The sequence below is a fragment of the Motacilla alba genome, chromosome 8 (genome assembly GCF_015832195.1).
Source record: "Motacilla alba alba isolate MOTALB_02 chromosome 8, Motacilla_alba_V1.0_pri, whole genome shotgun sequence".
Lineage (NCBI taxonomy): Eukaryota > Metazoa > Chordata > Aves > Passeriformes > Motacillidae > Motacilla > Motacilla alba.
In genome coordinates this window covers 23,166,770-23,190,742 of record NC_052023.1, presented here as the reverse complement: position 1 = coordinate 23,190,742, position 23,973 = coordinate 23,166,770, and the positions used below count along the sequence as shown (strand labels likewise).

The 23,973-nt window shown below is 38.9% G+C and overlaps 1 protein-coding gene across 1 annotated transcript in view; it reads left to right on the top strand.

Moving 5' to 3' along the window:
* The window catches only part of CDC73 (cell division cycle 73), a 103,437-nt gene that overhangs the window by 6,000 nt on the left and 73,464 nt on the right, over window positions 1-23,973 (top strand). The window contains exons 3-9 of the mRNA XM_038143688.1: window positions 903-972; window positions 1,951-2,013; window positions 2,102-2,154; window positions 2,528-2,616; window positions 3,963-4,179; window positions 14,484-14,582; window positions 15,819-15,897. Coding sequence (XP_037999616.1) covers window positions 903-972; window positions 1,951-2,013; window positions 2,102-2,154; window positions 2,528-2,616; window positions 3,963-4,179; window positions 14,484-14,582; window positions 15,819-15,897 — 670 coding nt within the window. The remainder of the gene's footprint in view (window positions 1-902; window positions 973-1,950; window positions 2,014-2,101; window positions 2,155-2,527; window positions 2,617-3,962; window positions 4,180-14,483; window positions 14,583-15,818; window positions 15,898-23,973) is intronic.

The following is a 23,973-nucleotide window of genomic DNA, read 5'->3' as shown; positions in this document are numbered from 1 at the left end:
ATGATAAATGCACTTGTATGTATGAATTTGGCTGGGGAAAGTGAGAATGAGATGCAGCAGAGTGTGTGTGAGTGCTTAAAAACAATCACCTCTGCAGAAGGATCACAGGACAAGCCCTGTCAGGGTGGTGTATTTTTCCTAACAATTCACCTCCTAACAGATTATCCCCTCAAACCACCAAATTATGTTTACAGCAAGAGATTGTTACCAATTATTAACAGTAAAGGCAGCATTTATCATGATAGTCTATGGACATAGTCGTTTCCAGCACTAAACTATTTCAGGAGTGCTTTTGTCCATCTGTTGTGCGGAGTGATCCCAATCTAGATGATCCTTTAGTGCCTTAGATGGCAGGGGTCTACAGAATGGAGAAAAGCAGAACAGCTTTGGAGTGGAGTTGGAAGTAAGCAATCCAATTAAAAAATTTACTGGTTAAGCCCTACAAATCAAGATAAAGGAATTTTTTTCAAGTCCTTTTAATTTCCGTTTGACTGTTTTCTATGAGGCCCCTCTTCGTCTTTCCTCGTGCTTCACCTGAGACAGCAGTGCTGTGCTGGAACAACACAATTGAGATACTTGACTTGTATGTATCAACACAGACTCCTGGCAGGGAAGTGTTTGTGTGTGTGTGAAAAGCTGGTTCTTGATCTTATTTGCAAGTTTGAAGGGAAGGAGAAAAAAGGCTGCCCTCTCTTTTAGTTTCGTGGCAAGGTGTATGTTTAATTTTGTGTAGCTGAGCATCCTCTAGGATGTGGTTGCACTTTAAGCTTGATAGTTAAACTTCCTGGGATGGCAGGACACGTGGTCATGTCTTGGTGTGAATGAGTAGTTTTCAGTAAAAAATCTTCAGTGAGTCTCTGTGAGGGAAGAACAGTTTAATGTCACATCTGCTGTCTTTTCAGACTGAAAACATTCCTGTGGTAAGAAGACCTGATAGGAAAGACTTGCTTGCATACCTAAATGGGGAAACATGTGAGTGATGTGTTCTTTTGACTTGGACACACAGTGCTCTTTACTGCTTCATATTCATGGCACAAGTGAGAGCTAGGAGGGGAAGGTTGGGTGACAGTAGGCAGTTTGCATCTTAACTGAAGGTGCTGAAACTTCTCAAAGTTATTATTTCTTGCATTTTTAATTGTGTTCTTAAATTAACTGTTTTGCTTGGATAGGAGCTGCATTCCTACATGCATGTTTAGAGGTGAACATTATTATTGCTATTAACCTACTCTGGTTAATAATTATGTGTTAGAATGCTTAGCATGTATGTTTTTTCCTTCTCTAGACTATGGGAAGCTTTCAGTAGTGCATTGATCTTGAATGCAAGAAATGTGTGGGATGTAATCTTCAGTTTAATAACATATATGAAATCACTGCTTTGTCAATCTGGCAGATTTGCCTAACATTTCATCATCTTAATTTTTGAGGTTTCTCTGGGAAAACCAGCAATAACATCTTTGTAAGATGCTCTCTTTCGTAGGTGGCCTTTAAATTTTAGGTATCCTGGAGTATGAGATTATTTCTGTAATATGATGAGTAAAATCTCATATATATTTTTTGTAGGGATCAGCAGGTCTTTAAAAAAAAAAAAAAACAAAACTTAGACAAATCAGTAGATCTTGATTCTAGATTCTAATTCTCATTGTGACGCTATTTTCTTTTATGAATGGTATATAGAGATCGTAGAATCATGGATTAATTTATATTGGACTGGACCAGAAGAGGTCACCTGGTTCAATCCACTTTTCAAAGAAGGGCCAAATAACCCTGAGCAACATGATTTAACTTTACATTCAGTCAGGTTCTGACTAGTTCCACTAGTGTTTGACCACCTTTGCTACCTAATACGTAGAGTTTCCATTGCTGCACTTCATCTGTTGTCCTTCTTTCTTTTATACCCAAATATTATTACAAATATTTTCTTTTTCAACTGAATGTTCTGTTTGAATGCAGCAACCTCATCAAGCATAGACAGAAGTGCTCCACTTGAAATTGGTCTTCAACGATCCACTCAAGGTAAAGTTTAACTAAAAAATAACTTTGAAGTTTATTTTGTGAAAATCTACTACAATCTTGCATTTTTAATGTCCTCTTTTTCTTGTAGTTAAAAGAGCAGCAGATGAAATATTAGCAGAAGCAAAGAAACCAAGAATAGAGGTAATGACAGTGCCTGTCATGAATACAAATTGTTGGTGGAGGTAAATTACGGTGTTCATCTGGTTTTTGTAGGAATCCCATTGAGTTACCTGTCCCTTGGTGTACAGGTAACATGGGAATGGGAACTGGAAGGAATTAGGACTTCATGGGAATGGGAACCGGAAGGGATTAAAAGTTAGACTTGAAGAATTGTGGTTCTTGAGGAAACTTCCAATAGCTCTGCATTTAATGATAGTGCTCAGATGAAAAAGCAGTGGAAATAAAGATGGTCCATGCAACTGTGAAGAAAATACTCCTGAATAGCTTTAATTCTAGCTGTATGTATATTTGAAAAGAGAGTGCACAAGAACTTCAAGATGACTGTTTCTTCCAGGATGAAGAGTGTGTGCGCCTCGACAAGGAGCGCTTGGCAGCTCGGCTGGAAGGACACAAAGAGGGCATCGTGCAAACAGAGCAGATCAGGTGGGATTACTTCTCCTTGTGCCTAATGCTTAATTACAGGATGGAGAACAATTCTCGTGCTATTCAAAGCAGCCAGTTTTACGTCCAGCAGCTCTCAGTGGAAATTTTCCTCTTTGATAGTCTCAGTAATGTTTGAGGAGTCAGACCTTGAAACACTTAGGAGAGTGCAGATTTGAGGCATTTATGAAATCCATAACTATAGCTAACCACGTGAAAAATATGTATTTTGAATGATTTCTTCCTATCTCTTATATAGGTATACTTAAAAGGAAACTATAGAAAAAAAATCTGATTGTGACATAGTTAGAAAGCATAGGAATAAAAAATTTAAAGGTACATGTGATTTTGTGTAAGCTAATTATTTGGATCCTACCTTGTGTGTAGCATTACAACTTTGCAATGCTGCAGTGAGGCTTACCATGTGTTTTTTGAATTGGTTTATATTCTCTAGTTTCCAGTTCTTTTAATGCTGAATGTGAACAGCTACCCCTTTTAAAAAAGTAGGAATATTTACAGGTAGTGAGATTCAACTCCGTGCTTGACCCTGCTATGCACCAAGTAGCAACACAAAGAAGTTCTCTTCCCCATAACATAGTTACAAAGGAGAATGCATCACAGCCAGTACTTGCATTAATTTTTTCATGTATTCTCAAAGGAAAAACAGCCCCATGTAACAGTAAATTTGGTATGGACAGTTAGCGTTCTGCAATTCAGTCTTGATGTTTTTTCTTCAGCTCACCTGTAAACAGTAGGGCTCACTGACAGCCCAATGCTGTGTTTACAATTAAAACCAAACACACATAGGTGTTGCATTCTTGGACTCGAGTGAGTTCTCTCAAACCCAGATTTATGTGGGCAGGGTTACCACCATCTGTTGTTTGCTGACCTGCACAGTCTGAGAAGGTACCACATCTTCCAAGCGACCAAGTCCACATAATTGCCCCTCAGCCAAGGTTTAGAGTAATGCTTTGAATGCCTCAGAGCAGCCAGGGGTTGGTTGGCAAAATTTTAATTCACTAAAGATAACAGGGAATTGAAATTTGGATGTTGTTATAAACGAGGTCCTGATGCTTTACATTTGGATTCTTTATTTTTGTTTGGTGTAGTTGGGATTTCTGGGTGATCTTTGTGTTTGTACTGTGAGTCTTTTGTCACAAATTGGATTCACATGCCCAAAACAGCAATGCCAAGCCTATATAATATTTCAGTGTATATATAAAGTGACTGTTTTGTAGTTTATAGCACAGCCTTAAACTTTGGCAGGATGAAGTAACTCATTCACAAATTCTTTCAGAACAATTGTTGGTGCAATAATTCAGTCTCTGCTGTTACTTTTGCTCTTTTAGGTCCTTGTCTGAAGCTATGTCAGTGGAAAAAATTGCTGCTATCAAAGCCAAAATCATGGCAAAGAAAAGATCCACTATCAAAACTGATCTGGATGATGACATAACTGCTCTTAAACAGAGAAGTTTTGTTGATGCTGAAGTGGATGTAACCAGAGATATTGTCAGCAGGGAGAGAGTATGGAGGACAAGAACTACAATCTTACAAAGCACAGGCAAGGTAATGCTCTGGATATGAAGCTTGGTTTTATGATCCCTATGACAAACTGCATTTTTATTTTCTGTGTCTAATTTGTTAATCAGAGATGACAGGGGGATTATGCTCAGTGTTTCATGTAAAGGTGGGCTTGCGGGGCTGTTGGCACAGTGACAGAAGAGTTTGTCTTTATCATGTTGCAGTAAATCTAAATTGTATCTCCAGCTACTTGCTTCTGCCATTTAAAAGATACTAAGTAATCACCTAATTCCTCTTAACCAAAGCTGGCCTGGGCCCTGCAGTGGGGAGGGCTCCAGGAATGGATTGGAAGCAGACCAGAGTGGGGAGTAATTGATAGACAGAACAATGCAGGTACATTAAAAGCCCAATGCTCTCTACATTGTGGAAAACGCCGAAGGAGTAAGGAGGAAAAATGCTGGAATGAACAAAACCAGAAGGTGTTACCATGAAGAGGTTTTTGTCCCTTGATGCTCCTTTTGGGCTGCACTTGGTTATGTGCTATTCTGAACATGGCTGCAAGCACAGCTGACAGCTTGCTGTCTTTGAACAGTGAGGCTTTCTTTATTGCAGAGCTACTTGGCACTAAATTTCTCAAGGAAGCAGTAAGTCAATTTCTAAAAGATTTCAAGGGTTTGTTTTCCTGAGGTTATTGTCAAGCTGCATCCTTTGCCTTCACTACTTCTTTTAAGTATTGTCACAGGAAAATAATGTTTAGAAATAAATGAACTCTCAGACTTCATTTGTCTTATTTTTAACAGTGTTTTACAGTATTTTACACAGTTCTCAACTTCCCAGTATTGTCTCAGGGCATTAGTAGCAGAATAGTTTAATTCATGAATTATGGGGTAATTACTGGGTATGTGGCACATTCCTGTGTGCCACCTACACAGCGAGTATTGCTTCTCTGAGTCTCAGAGATTTGTAGCAGCCTCGCTGCTGAGAGCTGATAAATTGGTAAAAACCTTGATGTTTTAGTCATTGGGAAGATTTGTACCAAAGGAATCTGTGTAGCTCTTCTTCCTTTTGTGAATCTTTCATGGCATTCCTATCTCTACTTTTCTTCCAAGTGAAATTGCCAAGGTAGTAGGGAAGAGATGAATGTTTTTGTTGTAGTATCCCTGTAGTAACAGTGAGATGAGGTAGTGGCTTTGAGCAAAACATGACCCAGGGAGAAAGACAAGAAACAAGAGGTGAAGTTTGTTCTTGGACTCTAGCATGCAGTTACTGTGAGCAGCCTGATGAGTGTATGAGCATAACAGCAAATCTTCTATTTCGGTTTGTGCAGGGTTGCAGGAACATTCTTGGTAGCTTGGACAGCAATCACCGAGTGTTAATGTTTATATTTCCCAACAAGTAGCAGTGAAAGTAAGTAGATAGAGAAACATCACATGTTACTGAGGGCTGTGATTTATCCCAGAACAGCTCAGGTTTTTCATTTGTACTTTGGTTGGGAGGGTTTTTTGGTGTGTTTTTGTTTGGTTTTTGGTTTTTTTTTTGGTTTTTTTCCTTTTCTCTTTTTCAAGAACCTTTGTAAAGACCTTCTTTAAAGTTGTGAAGAAACTCAGATACATTGTCTCAGGCAAATAATTTCTTCCCTTCTTCCCTGTTCCTTTTAAGAATTTTGATCAAGGAAGCATGATGCTGCTCTGCAAATGCTGTTTTGACTCTTCTGTATGATACTTGAATTGCTGATGTGCCTGATAATTCTTTTTATTGTAAATTTTCACTATCTGCTTGGTATGGGTTTATCTACAATCTCTTGAACCCTCCTAGAGTATTTAAATCCAAAATTGACTTCAGCAGTGCATGCCTTTGTAATATCTGAATTCTTTTGGAGCTCCTGGATGAATGGTAACAGTGAGCACTCCTAAATGTAAATTTTGTTGTTTACTTGCAAAAATTACAAGGTGGCTTCTGAGGCTCTTTTCCACAGAGAAACACTCCTGTGTGTGTAGGTTTTCTCAGTGTTCTCTGTGATAAAGTAAGATGCAGAAACAGCTTAAGATGCAAAAAGTACACAAAAGGCCACAGTAAAAAAAGTAGCCCACAGTACAAAAAAAATCTCTCGACCTTTTCAGCTTACTGACAGGTTTCCTCTGGTTTTGATATGTTTGAGGAAAATATTGATTCCTCCAGCAATATGCTGCTCCAAATTCTTCATAGATGTCAAAAATATTAACTGTATTTCTGAAGCATTTACTGTTTCTCCTTTTGGACACACTTCCCAATTCTGAAGTTTGCTTTACAGAACTGTTCCAGGATGTTTTTAAAGTCTCTGGTGATGTAGTGTTCTTTTTGAACATTTTAAAAAGTTCTCATGATACTTGCATTCTGTCCTTTTACCTGCTGCTTTTATTGCCAGCATCTTCATTGTCACAAATCTCCCCTTGCTGAAATTGCACTGATAGATTTTTTTCTGGGCTGTGAGTTGGGTTTTTTTTGTTTGTTTATGACAATGTGTAATTTGAGTGCATTGATGCTCCTGCTGTGGAAGGTGCTTCAGCAGCTGTGTCATTCCCAGTTCATTTGACCCTTAAGATTTCTGTAATGCATCACCCAGGTCCCTTGTCTGTGTGACCTGTCTGCTACCCTCTTTTGATCAGATGTTGTTGCGTTGATCCCTGGATGTCTTTTTACTGATTGCTCTGAGGTTCCTGTTGTTTGTAAAACCAGACATTTCAGTTCACCTGTCCTCTTTTGGTTTTAAGATTTCTACATTTGCATTTATCTGCTTGCTTATTGTTATGTTTCGCTTAAAACTTTTTGTTGAGTTCTTATTCCATAGTTTTCTGTATGATTATTGTGCAGTTCTACCTCTTTTGGAAAGTCAGTGTTTGATGTAATTGCTAGTAGATGAATCATCCTGCTCTCTCTGTTTTAAATATTTGTTGGCTTTCTCCAAGTCCGTACTGCAGTCTTCTAGATTTTTATGAATAATGTGGCATTTTTATGTGATCACTTTTCAGAGCCAAATTGTATCTGTTTAGTATAAAGATCTTTTTCCTTCTCGTAGTAACTTAATTTTAGAACTCTTTGACAGTATATATTGTTTAAAGGAATTTAATTTCAGGAAGAGTTTTGAATCCATACATAGACTATTTACTATCCTAAGTGTTTGAAATGTTAAGCTTTGCATCAGTGCTCTGCACAGGTGTCAGTCGTGTGCATGTTTTTAGATAAATGGGAGGCTGTTTTGTAAAACAAACCATTGAGCACCTAGCAAGAAACCTGTGTTTATACTGAATTTGATTCTTTCCTTTCACATCCTTCCTCTAGCTTTCTTTCCTAAAAATCCTTTTGTTTTTATGATCTTCTGTAGCAGGCAACAGCAGTCTTTTCTGAGGGAAAAACCTCCTCATTTCAGCTCTACTGTAAATGTATTTGGCACTTGAATTTTTCCCTTGGGAACAAATTAAAGTAGCATTCAAGGTGTATTTGGAGAGTGTGTTTTTGTCTGTGGCTGCTGGTGTACTTGATTTATATTTCATTATTTATTTTTAATCTCCCAGATTGCTCAGGACTATTTCTTAGATAAGCAGCAAGGTAACTGGGTGGGATCTTAAAGCAGGAATTTTGGAAATGCACTAATACTGGCCATGTGAATTTGGAACTTTTTGAAATGAACCAGTGTTCTGATATGAGCAGCTCTGAGCATTTCAGATGTTCTTTAAAAAAAGAACAAAATCTTTCATCCTTTTCTTTGTGGAGTGTGGTGGATTGACCTTGGTTGGATGGATGACAGGTGCCCACCAAGCTGCTTCCCTCCTCAGCAGCATGGCTGGGAGAAAATAAGATGCAAAAAAATGTGTGGGTCAAGATGAAGGCAGTTAATTAAAAACAGAGGATGTGTGGAGAAGCAAAGGAGGACTAAAGATGTGTTCTCTGCTTCCCATCAGCAGGAAATCTCTAGGCACTTCCTGGGGAGCGGGGCTTGGGTACATTGGGCAGTTGCTCCAGAAGACAAATATTGTAACAAGAAATGCCCTCCTCCTTCATTCTCTTAGCTTTTGCTGCTGAGCAGATGCTGTGTGATGGGGAATATCCCTGTGGTCAGCTGTCCTGGCTGGCTGTCCCCTCAAGATCCTGCCCAGCCCCACTGACTGGTGAGGAGGGAGCCTTGGGGCTGGGTCAGCACTGCTCAGCAGCAGCCAAAACACTGCTCTTATCAGCACCTTTCTGGCCACCAAGGCACAGTGCAGCACTACCAGGGCAGCTAGGACAGCATTAACTCCACCTCAGCCACACCCAGTTCATGGGAAAATGCTAGAGTTTATTGCTAAACCTTGAGATTTTTGCCAGCACTCTTCAGTTATCTTTTCTCACAGTTGCAAGTATATTAGAATTCTATTTTCTCAAGTGAACTCTAACCCTCTGTACAAGGAAATAACATAATCCAGCTTGTCAAAGATATGGGAAGTCTTAAAGGTTATAGCACATAACCTTTCTAAATCTCTACAACTACAAAGCTGAACAGTGGCTGCACACTCCTGATGTAGGTGCATTGTCCAGGCAGACACATGGACACATCTGTCAGCAGCTGCCCCAGCTGCTGCTTTGGAGCATTTCTCAGCTTTTAGCACATCTGTAAATATTTTCTCCTCCTCGAGCCTCGTGTAAGTCTTTTGGAGACTTTGCCAGGCATTGTATGGCAATGAGGGACCTGTATGGCACCCTAACATTACTGCCTGCCTGGAGACAGTCCAGGGAAAAGCACTGAAGTAGAGCCATGGAAGTTGGACAGGAGAAATTGGCATTTGAGGTATACACATTTCTAATGGAGTTAGGTGTGTATCAGGTCTAAGAATGATGGGATATGGGCTCTTTCTGCAGGTAACTGTTTATAATGGAAAAACTGTTAAGGCTTGGCATGGGATCAGAGTTAGGTGGAGCTGAATCTCTGTAGTTTCATAACCTTTACATCATGAAATTGTATCATTTTGTACGTGTAACCTTGTTCCTTTAACTGGATATTACTTACAAGGTCAAGGTTGCCATGTTGAAGCAATGGTCTGTTTTTTTTTCTTGCTGTTGCTTCACTGCTGCAGACTGGTGAATTTGATTCTCTTGCAGTCTGCTTAATAGGTACAAAAAACTTAAGAAAATATTGTAAATGACAACTTTTTTTTGTATAAAATAGTTCTTTTTTCTTTCTAATAAGGTATGAACTAAGCCTGAATACAATAAACTATTTCCTGCCTTGATCCTTATATATCCTCTGTTGTTATGTGAAAGACTTAAACTGGGTTATCCAGCACATTTTTTAAAGTTTTGTTTTGAAAACATGGAAATCTTATACTGCATAACAAGTAATTTGATTAAATTAACAGCTTTGTTTTTTAAGCCTTCATAAATTTTCAGCTTTTATATCTTTATTGCAGTTATTGCAGCCCTGTTGCAATGTGCTAGTTATCTGTACTTTTCTTTGGGAAGGTTGCTTGATGCCCCTGTCTTGTTACCCATGACACAAGATGTTAATACAGAAGATAATAGACTTTTATAGCTCTTGACTGTGAGTTTTATGTATTAAATTTCATAATTTTGGTTTGTGTTTCCCCACTGTGCCACCCCCAGCTTCTGGGTATTTTTGTGTGCATGGTGAGAGAAGACCAGAACTGAGTAGGGTGATTGGAGTTTATAGCTGACCTAGCTAGAGGGATTGGCATTTTCCTGCTGTGTGGCATTTACCTTGCATGTAACCCACAATTGCAAATTTATCTAATACAGCATCTGAATTATTCCAGAATGTTGTTTTGTGGTCTTCTGTATTTTTGTACACAAGTATTAAAGAGCAGAACTGGTTTATTTCTACACATGTAGCTTATCTTTGCGGTGGTCATGATTTTTAGTTTTGTGTTACTGCCTGCAAAATATTACTACTGCAATAAGTACTTGCATATTTTATTTTTAAAATTAATATATTTTCTTTATAGGTTTGATCCTTTTCACAATAACTACTGTATTTGAATTAAATGTGAGAAATCATGTTTTCAGTTACTTTAAGTTCTCATATTTTTGTTCTGATGACTCTTGATCATTCTTACTAGTGAAGTCACCTGTGAGGAGGTTAATACTGCAGTTGTAATTTAAATTTCAATAATTTAATTTAGCTGGAAAAACAATTTTGAAGCAAGACTAATAGTATTTAATCACTTTGGACAACTAAGAGGTCTGAGAGCAAAATGTTGCTTATTTTAAGAGAAATTGATTGTAAAAGCATCTTTATATGTGGGCTCTAGGTGGCAGGATTGTCTCATGTTCCTGGAGTTCACAGCAGTGAGACTTGAATAGCAAATTGAAAAAGTGAAGGTGTGCCAGGCCAAGAGCACCTGGTGTCCTCATCAGTCCTTCAGGTGGAGCAGGAGGGGCTGGCTTTGGAGTGGCTGTGCACAAATGTCACAGTACAGCCTGAATGCCCGAACTCCAGTTTATGCAGGACTGGCTCCCTTAGTAAAACGAGGCAAATTATTTTATTGCTGCCAGGCACTAATGCAAGCATTTGGAATGTAGCATTTAAAGGAAAGATGGGCCAGATTTAAAAAATTGTATTTACATTGAGCAATAATAAATATAGTTTTGTCTTTACGTGCCTTGAATTTGACCAAAGAATCTCTAGAATAAAGCATTATGTTTTCTGAAACAATATTTAGGTTGGCTATAAAGTAATTCCTTAAGCACTACTCCGACATAACTATTAAAAAATTATGTATTTCCATATGCTGCATTCATAGGAGAAATAAACTAGGATTATGTATCAAGGGGATTGGGATTGTTGAGATTTTATGCTGTACTGTATTTTCAGGCTGTTACAGTGTTGCTGCTATTTCACACTTCTGAATTAAAATTTCAAATTAAACGTTTCGGTTGTCTTTCATATAATATTCTTGCCATAAAAATTTAGTGAAGATAACATAGAACAAGTGAAAATTGCACCTTTTTACTGAACACATAGTCCACAAATATACAGTGAGCTGTACAGGGAGCATAGTCCACAGCTGCACAGAGAGCAGACACACTCACAGCTATGTTTTCAGTTCAGCTTTAGTAATACACAGAACTTATTGAGTGGAACACAAAGAAATGCCCAGATGAACTTTTTTGTGAAAGGAGTGTCTAGTTTTTACTTTTCCCCCAATGGTTAGTAACAAGTTGAATTTTTATCAAACTTTTTTTATAGGCTCCCTAATCTGAAGCTTGCCAGAGTCATCACGTGCTCTTAGTTGTTTAGCAATATAAGTTCCAGCAGTGTAATGTGAATTTCTTAAACTACCGTTGTCCTGAAAGCAGGATCACAAACACCTGTTTGTTCAGGAGGTTAATCTGCACTCTCCTGTGTGGCAGTGTGCTTGTTGTGTGCCCCAGCAAGGCTTGTCTAGATCCAACAGAGAGCTGTTTGAGGGGTATCATGAGTCCCTGCAGCTGGCAATTACAAGAGCAGGGAGAAGAGAAAATCAACTTCTAACTTGGTGAACAGTTTGTAAATTGAAGATACATATTCTGAAGGCATGGGAGAGTAATGCCTTAAATGATTTTTTACTTTTTGATTTGAATTTGAGATTGAAAGATGTGCTTTAATTTTAGATGTGCAAAATATTTTCTTTTAAATATACAGTTTATCACTTCATGTTCCTTATGAGCAGTGCTTTAATTTCTGCTGTACTTTTATGAGGCCATCTCAATGCTGTTTTCATTTTTCTTGTCATGCCATATATAGGAATTACTGAGAATGTGTGAGAGGAATATTGCCTTTTTGGCACAGCATCATGCCTTTCAGTCTGCCAATGGCTGTAAAGGATTTAGCAGTACATCTCAGCATATCAAGCAAATGTGTAAAGAAATGTAGTTGTGGCTCAATTCTTCCTTCTCCAGCCCTACTCTAAGTCTAGACAATGTTTACAGCATTCTGCAGCTCTTGATTTTCCTGGGATGCATGTCCAGGAAATCCTTACTGTCAGTTCAAGAGTTTTTTTGAATTTATATGGTTTTTCTTAGGCTCTTCTTTCTCTGCAGTGAAACACCACAGTGTAAATCTGATTAAAAATTGGTTACAACTTAGCTCTAGGAAAGTTTTGAAGCACTTTTTGTAAGCCATATTGTGTAACAAGGGTGTATACTTCTAGTTTTACATGTTAGATTTAAGGTTTTATTTTTGTCAGATGATTGAGATGAAGTATACTTTTCTTCAATTTTTTCCTCTAGGATTGTTTTCAATGAAGCTGAAACCGATGTTTATCCTTGATGATCACTATTAGAAAAATATTTATTTATATTTGCTAGCATGATAAAGCTGCTGTAATGACTGGAAGTCTTTGTTAATGAGAATTAGGATTATGGTGGGCTACAGAAATTCAAGACTGCAGTTTTTTAGAATAAACTGTGATATATTGCAATGGAAGTATTTTTATTACAAAAGAAATTTAGTTAATGTTGTGGCTTCATTAAGCTTTCCTCATCAGAGCAGTCTGATCTGACTGACCCTGGGATTTCTCCACTAACATCCTGGCATTAAATCACCACCAGTGATAGTAACTTGATTTTGGTGTGTGTTGGTCTCTGTGTTGGCAAGGCATAGAGCCTCTGTGCAGAGAAACAAATATTTTGATGTTTGGGGTTTTTTTCCCCTCTTCTTTCCTTCCCTTCTTCTGCTCTGTCCCTAAGACCAGAAGTTTTTGGTAGTAAAAGTGTTGCACTTGGTTAATAAGTTGAACTAAATCTAGGGCAGAAGCTAATGGATATTCATATTCTGATCTCTGAAGAGATGAACATTGAAAACTTAGCAGTCTTCAACTCTGCAGGGCTTTACAAATCAGCAGGTACATGCAGTGCACTTGCTGCTCAATCATTTTTCTGTCACAGTAAGATAATCCCATATCCCTGACCAAGCCAGTGACCAGCAAGAAGATGATGTTAGTTGGAGTGCTTGTTAAAACACTGCTGGTTTTCTCCCTTTCCAAACAGTCATTAGTTGTGGCCCTGGGGAACTTGAGTTTTCATGCTGTGGGAAAAAGACATCAGCAAGAACACTTCTGATTCCATGCTTATTAGTGGCTTGTTTTCAGCAGATGGGAGAAACAACCTTGTGGGGTTTTTCACTTGAGTTTGGTCCAGGCTGTGCAATTTAAAGCTATTAAAGTCCCATGTGTTTAAAGGCCTTGGAAATGTTCATCATTTGAAGTTGCAACTCCCTTTAAGACTATATTAACTGTAGGTTTTATGAGTAAAATCTGGATGTGAATGTTGGTTGTTAACTTCCTTGTGACTGGGAGATTTGGCTTCTGCATGGACAGTCACCCTTAAGACATTGCTCCTCTTGTTAATTAGCTCCTCCTTGTGAGTTTCTGAAGATGGAGCAGCCTTGTTTCCTAGAGGCAGCGTGTGATAAAGCACAGCCATGACAAGAATTTTGATTGATATGATGCCCAGGCCACAGACTGGGAGAAGTCTGAATTTGCAGTAAAAGCTTGTAGTTTAGACCTTGAGTATCCTTTTATAATTGATACATGCATGGCTTGCAGCTCTTGAAAGTCTTTTTCCCTGGGATTTTTCTGACTGAAAAGAACTTTAAATACAATTTTGTGTGAGTTCCTTCAGACTTTGTCAAAAGAACTGGGTTTGCTCAGGGGATGGCTTTGCCTTCATAAGTGGTTTCTGGTGGTTTTCCTGCCCGTGGTGGCTTGCAGTGGATTGACAAGATGTTCACTGAGATCAACTGAGCAGGGAAGCTTTGCAGTACAACTCTCTAAGTGATTTCTACAAAATTCACCCCAGAAGTCTCTGTTTTGTAATTCATGTGTTTGTTTCATTATACCAGTGGTGTTAACACCACTTCAGTGTTAATATACAATACTCTGGAACAGTGTTAGCATTTTGTGAATACTTTATATTATTCTGAACCACTAAAAAAAAAAAAAAAGCTGGTTTCCCTAATTGATAAAAAGGTTTCTTTTACTGATGAACCATTACTGAAAATTGACATTAGTAAGAGACATTGTGTACAATTAACTCTGTACGTCACAGGTTACAAGTACTTTGAGAAGAGTTTGGTTTATCTTATGGTGTAATGAAGCCAGTTTAGATTTAGCAGGTGTGGGCCTTAAAGAATGGGGGGTAGCAATGATGCCTTAAAACCCTGTTAATGTTTGGCTCCTGTCTCAGAAAGGGGGTCAGAAATCAGCTATTTAGAAAATTGGTACACCAGTTTTGGTTTTTGGTGAAATGTAAGTTAACCAAGTGGTGTCTTCCATCTGGATGGTTGTTATGTGAAATGCAGATGGTCAGTAAGGTTCACAGGTACCTGGTATCTTTTTCAGAACTTTGCCAAGAATATTTTTGCAATTCTTCAATCAGTTAAAGCCAGAGAAGAAGGCCGAGCACCTGAGCAAAGACCGGCACCAAACACAGCACCAACGGTAAGAGCAGTGTTTGGCTCAACACGAGGGCTGGCACTCTACAAGTGAGAGTACAGTGTCTTCTCACTATTACATACACAAATTGTTTTGGTTTACTTCCAAAAAACGCACATTTTTCAAGCATAACTTCGCAGCTATTCTTTGACTTAAGTTGCGTTTATTGGTATTTAAAGAGTTGAATATATTAGTTTAATTAGTTCAATATGCTCTTGTTACTGAGAGATTAATCTGCTAGTGCCAGCTTCTGCATCTATCAAGCATTAGCCACATGCTGCATCTATTTGCAAAAAGTGTATTCGATGAGAGTGCTGCCATTTCAAATGAAATGTTTTGCTGCTTTTCTGACAGATAGGGTAGCAAATGTTTAAGAGTCTGGAGCATGACTCATGAGTGGGAACAGCTCGAACCAGCTTTCTTTTGCCTGTAATAAATCAGGACAGACTTAGAGCTGTATTGTTTACTTCTATCCAGGTATTAGACAGGATTTGTTTAGAAGTGTGGTGTTTACTACTGTGTTCTATTAAACCTAAGATATCTTTGAACATGGTGGTAGTCTGCTCTAAAAGATGTTTAATTGTGCTGTGTTTTGTTTTTGCTGCTACTGCATTTAACAAAGAACTAAATTTAAATAGCGAGATGAATTCCAACATGTAAATATTTGCTTTGTGTTGAATTTCTTAAATTGTGCATGGCATTATTCAAATGCCCCACTCAGAATAAGTGTGAATACATAACTAAGCCATCCACAAAAAGGATTGAATTGATATTGAGTGTGCCTCTAGTTTGGGGCTTTTAAAAAACTTTCTTCCCAGAATGCCTTTTTTTTCCCTTCAAAATTTGTTTTTATTTATTTTATTTAGCAAAATTTTATCCTAATCAGGCTGCCAGGGGAAATTTGGTGTGGCTGAAGCCTTAATCATGAATTGTCAGTTAATGATTTTTTTCCTCACTAATTCTTTAAGTATAACAAAAACTCAGTAGAGATTTTAATGATGTAGTTTGTTACTGTTTGTTATTTCAGTTTTGCCTCAGGTTATTCTCTTTGCATTCAGAACTAAACTGTTTCTGTAAGTGGGTTTTGAATGGAAACATCAGAAGTTTTCAAATGCATTGAAACTCCTACAAAAATGAACTGGTTTTATACTCTTCAGTAGTTCTAAGTAACTCTTCATGAAATTCAAAAACCATCAAATACCCTTTTAGTATGTTTTACAAATGTTATTTAATCTGTTTTAGGATCCCACTTTACGAAATAAGCAACCTATTCCTGCTGCCTACAACAGATATGATCAGGAAAGATTTAAAGGCAAAGAGGGTAAGTTGATTGCAATGTTTTTTTCAAAATTAAAAAAAAAATAATTGAGAACCAAAACTGACCAGTCACCAAGTTCATATTAGGGGATTTTCCCTGCTATTATTTCACAAACCTATGGAAAGACAAAAAAAAGAGCTGTAACTATGCCTAAAGATAGCTTTCCAAGTAATAAAATCCAAAAGTATAATTTTGAAGAAATTACTTCTACCTCTTAGGAAGCAAACTGAAAGCTTAAAACCAGAACTTCTTGGGGAAAAAAATTGTTTAGGGAGTGTCCTATGCAATTAATAAAAAAATCACTAGTGCAAGGATAACTGTCAGGTGCATAACATGGAATAGATTCCCTCTCCTCAAACGACCACAGTTACTCTAAAAGTTGCCTCCAGTAGTTCCAAGTAAATATTATCTAGTTGTAGCTATTTAAATTAAAAAACAAACTGGGAATAGCAGTGCAAAACACAAGCACCATTCTGGAGAGGAGATGGAAACAATGTACAATATTGACGAATTCTCAACAGTTTTAAAAGATGGTGAACATTGAACTTGAGTGATGATTTGTCTTTCTAACATAATTTTTCTCCTGTCCCCGTTGCTGTTTTTATCTTGTTTTTAGCACAAGTTCAGTTACTTCACTTTCATGTCTTGCTGTGGTTTTATTTTGCAATCTTGTATTTCTTGTGCTTGGATGGTTTTGCGCTTCTTGCAGAAGGTCATGCAAATTTTGTTACATTTCTGAAATGCCTCTTCCTCCTGTGTGATTCTGAGAATGTGATGTTGGGGTTTCACTGGGTGCTGAAATGGGATTGACTGGACTGCAGCAATCGTTCCAGCTGAAAGATTCTTTTGTGATGAGGTCATACTCTACCTGCCTTACTCACTGTCACACTCCATTCTAGAGGGTGTTTTTCTGCCTTAACTTTCTCATTACTTATATTTGGTGTAGTCACACAAAGTTAATTTTGTATTTCAGGTTTCTAGGGATATTTAAAGAAATACATAGGTTAAGAATACCAAGTTAGCTGAGTGTAGGCCAGCACTGGAAATAAAAATGAGGTGTTGGAAAGAAGGTTTTTTAAACGCGAGATTGACTTAAGAAAGGTATTGGTACATCACTTATGGAAGTTACATAGAATTAGTAATTAACATCTGGATTTCTTAGGAGAGGACCTAGAGATACTTGAGATCTTTTTTGGCTTCAAATTAACTTCAGAAAATAGCAAAGATCTCATTTACTTCTAGGGTATTCTATTGTAAACTACGAAGTTTTAAATTGTAGTCTATCTGGAACTTTGAGTACAGGTGGTTTTCCTGTCACAATTAGGCATTAATGCACTGATAATGTCATTTGCTTAAAACTGAACGATGCACATCACTTGCAGCTCTGTCACAAGTGTCACAAGCTCATCCCTTATGGGATTTTTAATTTAGTTGTGCTCAAAATGAAGATGTGGCTCCCAAATATTCAGTGTAGAAGTGAGACTACAAGCAGAAATAGTCATGAATAAAAATAAAATAAGGGGTTTCTTTTTCAATAAATTCTGGGGTTTTTTTACAATAAGTCTAGTAAGAATTTGGAATTCCACTTGTTTATGGAGAGGTTGCAGTATTGGGACTTTTGGGAAAGAATTCTGAAGCAAAAGAAAGATAATTAAGTTCAGAGGGTAATAACTTGCAGTCTTTATGCCACCATATCCACATTTATTTAATAATGGTGGATAACACCGACAATAAAGCTGAATCCTGCAGATTTCTGCCATTCTGAAGGGTTTGCACACCTTTCCCTCTCTGACTGCCTGTGCTTGGCTACAAACTGTGGAAGGCAGGATGGTGTGGTGCTAATAACAATGGGCACAGTGGTGGGCTTGGCTAAAGAGTGAAACAAAGCCAAAAAGCAATGTCTCCAGGCTTTGTTCTTTGTGTCTCACCTGTTTGCTCTTTCCTCAGAGGGACTGAAATCCTAGGAAGGGTTCACAGTAGTCCTCTTCTAGTTGCAGCAGGATTGTGGCATATTGTCTATATTCACTTTTGTATGATACTACAGTATTTAAAGTTTAGGCAGCAAAGAGGTGAACTGTTTTTCTTTGAATATTTGTGGGCTTTAATAGAGAGTTTTTCCATTAGCTGTCTTGTCCTTAGCATAAGAAATTTGAAGCTTGTAGAGCTAAGAGTAAATTTAGGAATTTTAACATGCATTAAGTAAACTGTTGAGTTGCAGCCAAATTTCTCTGCTCCTTGTGGTGGATCATTATTTCTGATGTAGTGTATCAGGATGCCTCTCTGGTAGACTGACTTAAAATTTTTGTGCCAGATGGGGCATGCTTTGCTGCTAGAGTGGTTTAACAGTCAGTGTGAGGGGGTGGTGGTTGTGCTGTTCTTGAAGAGCAAGCAGTGAGTTCCAGGTGCATTCAGTGGAACTGCTCAGCAGCCCAGGGACAAGGCTTGGGCACCTTTTGTCCAGAGGGGTCTTGTTCCCGCAGCTTTGGTCCGGCAGGACAGAGAAACCTTTCCTTTGATATCCTTCAAGTTCTGTGATGCATTAGAATGTTGTTGGCAGTAGGAATTTCACATCCTGGGTATTTCCACATGGAAAGTGGAAGCACACATTGCCTGGCAGTGCACCCATCCTGCCCAGCTGCTCAGATGGTTTGGAGGTGAGGAGGTGAACTGCTTGCAGTCACTTTCCTTGGGTGCTGTTGCTTTGGTTTCTTCCATGCTGGCAATTAGTGATGGTATTGTCTCTTCAACAGCATAGAGCTCCATCCTGTGCTAAAATTCCTCTGCTTTTACCTTGCTAGTTCTGTTCCTTTCCTTTGTATTACTAGCTTGAGTGGCTTTTTTACATGTTATTAATGTGCATCTTTACAACTTGAGAAATTTTTCCCAACTGCAGTTTGTCATACCTTCTTGAGCAACATAATTTTAAAATCTTGTTCAGGATTTAAAAGTCCTGTGCTCAAATGCCATTTGATGCTTTAGAAGCTTATTTTGTGTCCTCTCCTGTGCATCCTAATGTTTGATATTCAAATACACATTATTGATATATATGTTTTAGATGCTATACTGTCTTTTCCCCCTATTTTCTTGGGTAGCTTTACCTCAGAAGATTTTTTTTCACATGCTTGTTTGTTCTGTAATTTCCAAGTGTGCAATAGTGCTGGAATGGCAGTCTTGCAGATGTAACATTTTTGTGACCCACTTCTCTCAGTATGGATGGCAAAGTCAAGTTTCCCTGTGCTGCTCCATGGTTATGTCTTTAAGGCTTTTCCCTGGAGTGTTCCTGTTGTTCTCAAAGTTTCAACATAGTAGCAGCCAATTGTTACTACTCCCCCCAAAACAAGAAACCCCCAAAACCTCCAGCAATATTCAGTCCTACTTAGGGTAAATCAGAGAGTATTGCTGTGTGATTTCACCGTAATGGTGGAAAGAATATTCCTGACTGTGTTCAAGTGTTTCTTTCAGGAAAGTTTACTGTTGACTTCCTGCTATTGTCATCTTATATTTTATTTACAACTTTACTGGATTTTCAGACACAGCTGCCATTTTCCAGAAGTTTGTCAGTCCTAAGTGCTAAGCCCAGGGAACAGAGGACTGTGAAGTTATTATATTTGAGGTGACTCTGGACCATAACATTTTGTTTCTCTCTCATATACCTTGTTAAGAAAGTTTCTTTATAAGGCATTTCTCATTATAAGTTGTTTTGTTTTAAATTGTGTGATATCCTTTTACACAGGGAGAGTAGAATTGATAGCAGGAGATAGAAGGTTCTGAAGTTTTACTGGTCAGACTTAGTTTGACCGGTTAAACATTCATTTATTGCATTCACTTGAAGATTTATATGATTTTTTTTTTTTTCCCTAACAGAGAGTATGTGCAAGAGATGCACATTTAGAAAAAGAATGTGATCTGTCTGTATTTTCTGGCTTGGTGTGACCAGCTAATTTAAAAACTTTCAGCACTGCACATTCACTTCTGTGCTGGAAAGTACACATAAATTGTAATTACAATGCACATAAATTGCTGTGAGAAATGTAAAATGTTGGTGTTAATTACTGGTAAGATTATTACCGAGCTGTTATATGTGAACTGTACAGAGAATTTGTAAAGTAATTAGTGTAACTTGGAAATTTAGGTGTGAAACTTACTTGTTAGGATAGAGTACTGTAAAGGAGTGCTCAGCAAACTCTCATGCAGAGTGACATTTGGTGTCAGGGATTAAATTACTGGGGCTGTGAAGTGGAGTAGTGAATCATTTCCAGGCAGTATGCAGAGTGTTGCTGTCTGGGGCTTGAAGAGTATACAGCTGAAAAAAGAAGTGGTTATTCAGTCTTATTCATCCACAATTCAAACCAAGGCTTTAACGTGAGCTCTTCAGTGTCTGAGACATGCTGCTTTGTTCTGTTTTTGTTTCCCTTGACTTCCTTCCAGAAATTCAGGTTAATTTGAGTCTTTTTCAAGCTTTTATTCTTTTGGTAATGTATCAGAGCTGAAGTTTGTGGCTGGATTGGATGACTGGAGCTGCAGAAGGTGCAGAATCAAAGTGCAGGGTGACCTAGATGGATGTGGAGCAGTGGCTTTAAGCAAATGCAAGGCACCCTGAGCATTAATATTGTATGCAAGGAAATGGAACATGCAACCCAATACTGATGGAGAATATCATCAGTCCAAAAAGCTGATGCATTAGGGTGCCTATTTTCATTTCCAGGTCTAATTATTTTAATTAAGAAAAGGCACTCAGACTGATGCATGGGGATGCTAGAAAGGTAACTTGTGATAAACTACACTGGAAATATTCATGGTTCTTTTACCAGTCTTGGGGTTGTGGAACTGAGAAACTGTGACCATAATACATGCAATGACTGAAGAAAAAGAAATCGTGGTGATAGGTTGTATTTTTAAAGCATTGGAGTTGTTTATTCAGTTCTAGTTATTATGTTTAGTCTCTCAAGATGTAGTTTTAAGGCATCTGTCGGTGTTGGTGTTTCTAACAATGCATATATTTCTAAAATTGATTCTATTTGGCAAACAAAAGGTTGCAGTACAGTTTTTCATGACAAAATTATTGTTGGGCTTTGCTTGCATTCTTTAGTCCTTAGTGTTAGACCTGTGATTGAAGCATTTAATATGGACTGCTCTATGCCTAAAGGAAATATGTGTCATAACTTGGTAGTAATTATATTGAAAATTCCCAGTGTCTACAAGACCCTCAATAAGTTTTTTAATAGTTGTTCTGCATCTAATTCAAAGCTTAAAAACAAGGGTCCAAAGTGTTGCCATCATGGTACCTTTATTTATGAGGTTCTTTTTTCTTAAATACCCTTTTCTTAGTAGATGGTTTATGATTTTAACTGCTTCTATTGCCACCAGTGAAGCTGGGATTTTGAAGCTGGAATTATAAACTGCTTCTTGGCCATGTATTACCATTTCAGCTCACAGCTGGTGCATGACTCAGCAGCACAGGTTGGAGCTGCTTTGGGAGGGAGAGGAGAAGCTTTTGTGTTCTTGGAGGGCGTGGCACAGCGTTTGTGCTGATGAGTGCTGGGGGCATGGCCTGGGATCACTCTCTTCTGCTCCTCTTCACTATGGCCCGTGGTTCCTCTTGCATCCCAGGTGTGCTTTTGAGCAGCTGTATCAGGGTCAGGCCCTGGACTTGGAGAATAGCCTGGTCCTTGAATATCTTTTACAGCATTAACCTGGCTGGCACCCTCAGCAATTTTTGAAGTGGGAATGAACCTGGAACTGTGGAGTCCCTGACCTGGAAACATTTGTTTCCCGCTTTGCCCTGGCTGTGCACAGTGAGTGGAGCTGAGGTGCTGCTGGATGTGCCCAAGTGTACAAACTACCGAGACCTAAAAAAATGGTCCAGACATGCAAGGGGCAGGGCTCGTGCTTCTGGCAGTGTTTATTTCTGTAAGAGAAGTGATTGGCTGACAGGTACAATACCACATGGTGTGTGAGAGAGGATTGAATCAATAAAGCTGTGTTCTGACAAATGTGTCACTGCTGTTCCTGCTTCATGGGGGGGGTTGCTATCCCCCTCTGGAAGCTGGAGATGCTGAACTCCACCAGTTGCTGGAGAGCTGGAGACAGGAAGCTGGAGAGCTGCTGGGCAGTTTGGGAGGTGGTTTCTTCTACTGGTCCCACCCTACTGCAGACAGCAGAGCATGGGCCCTGCAGTAGCTCTGGCAGAGGCTGCAGTAACTGTTTGCAGGAATGTCTGTGGGTACCTACACTGACCATTTAACATGTCTGATATTTGAATTAGTCCACAAAGCTACTATGCCATTATTTGCTAATTATCAGAACTGTTTTGTTTGCTACCTGAGTAGCTTCTAAATAGTACTGGGACCCCTATATAGCTGCTGGGAACATTCATCAGGCAGGAAATTGGAGTTTGCTGGAGGCAACATGTGGCTTTTCATCCAAGTTACTTACTTCTGCTAGAAAGAAGGGTCGGGACAAGGCTGGGAGCAGGAAGCTGATGAGTGCCAGAGCTGTGGTTTGTGGCTCCCATGGATCATTAAATGAACCAAGACAGATTTTATGAGAGACTCGGGAAGACTTTTGCAAAAGATGAAACCAGTGGCAGTTGAGCAGAGATTTGTTCCCTGCCAGGTGCGTCTCTCCCCTTTGATTTACTTTCTAACCGTGCTGCTGGCTCTGTGGGCCTTTGTTCCCTTTGCAATGCTGATGGAGGCAGGGAACAAACATAGAGAACTGATTTGTGCTGAGAGGAAAGAAGCCACAGCAGGCCAGGCACAACAGAGGATGGTGCTGTGCTGGTCTTGCCATGGGGTGTCTGTATTCTTTGGAGATAATATCTAACTAAAATAGTTGGAAATGCTCTGTGTCACAGGCATGAGGAACCCATAATAGGTCAGTCTGGAAAGGATAAAGGTTCTTCTGGGGTGATGATGTTCTGAAATTCACAAACAACTGTCAGCCTAGATTAGACACCTCTGATTTGCATCACTCCAAGTCAGCAAAAGCATCCTTTCAACTTAGGGAGTTTTACTAAGCCTTCTACAAGGCTCCAGGCACCACCTGAAATATTAACATGCTCCCTGCCCTGCAGCAGTGCCCTATATAGTCACAGAGCAACCTGTTCTCCATGGAAGCGTTTCTGCAGTCACATCTTGACCATCCTCAGCTCAAGTTCAGTGGTGTGACCTCTGAGCTAAGGCTCAAGGCACAGTTATAGCTTGGGGTTGAGGGGAAAGGTGGGAATGCCTATCAGTTTATATAGGGAGGCAGCATCAATTTATATAGGGAGGCTAGGCTGCTTTCTTTGGTTTTTTTGTGTGTGGGTTTTTTTTTTTTTTTGGTTTGTTTTGATTTTTTTTTAGTAGGAAGGACTGTATTCACATGTGTCTGTACCTGAATTTTACTTTCTCAGAATTATTTCTGTAGTTCAGAAATGTTAATTTGGCAGAAGGGGAGGGCTGGCCTTGAGAAGTGGAGCTGAAGAACAGCTGGAACTGAGGTGACTGTAAAACTAAACATGGTCAGTGGCATGGGGCATCTTGACTTGATAGTGGGTGGCAAGTCTGGCATAATTGAGGGAATGAGGGGGAAAAGGTGGAAGCCCAAACTGTTCAGTAAGTAGATAGCTGTCTCTGTGGTGAGAGGAGTACGATTAGTTCCAAACTCTGGAGTATCATTTTATAGGCACTGGAGGGTCCTTAAATCTGGGAAACTTGTTGGCCTCCTTTCCTCTGAGTGTCTGATGATCTTCCTCATCTAAGGAAGAAAGGATTAACAGCCACAGATGTTTCCCAGATCCATGTGAATTGCTTTCCAGCTTGTCTGGGTTTCAGTTTAAGTTAATTTACTCATGATGAGAGCAAGAAGCTCTAATGGTTTTGAAAATTCAATATTTTTCTTGGACTTTTTTTAGATTCAGGTAGGAGCCATGCTTTGGTTCTGCCTTATTTCTTTGTCTATCATGGTTTTGGGCTGGTGCACAAAATGAAGGGGGTGTAAGAAATGACAAAAACATACCAGTTCCAAGTAGCTGTTTCTGCACAGTATCAGTTACCTTTACCCAAGTCTAGTTGAAATAGCCCAGAATTGCTTAGA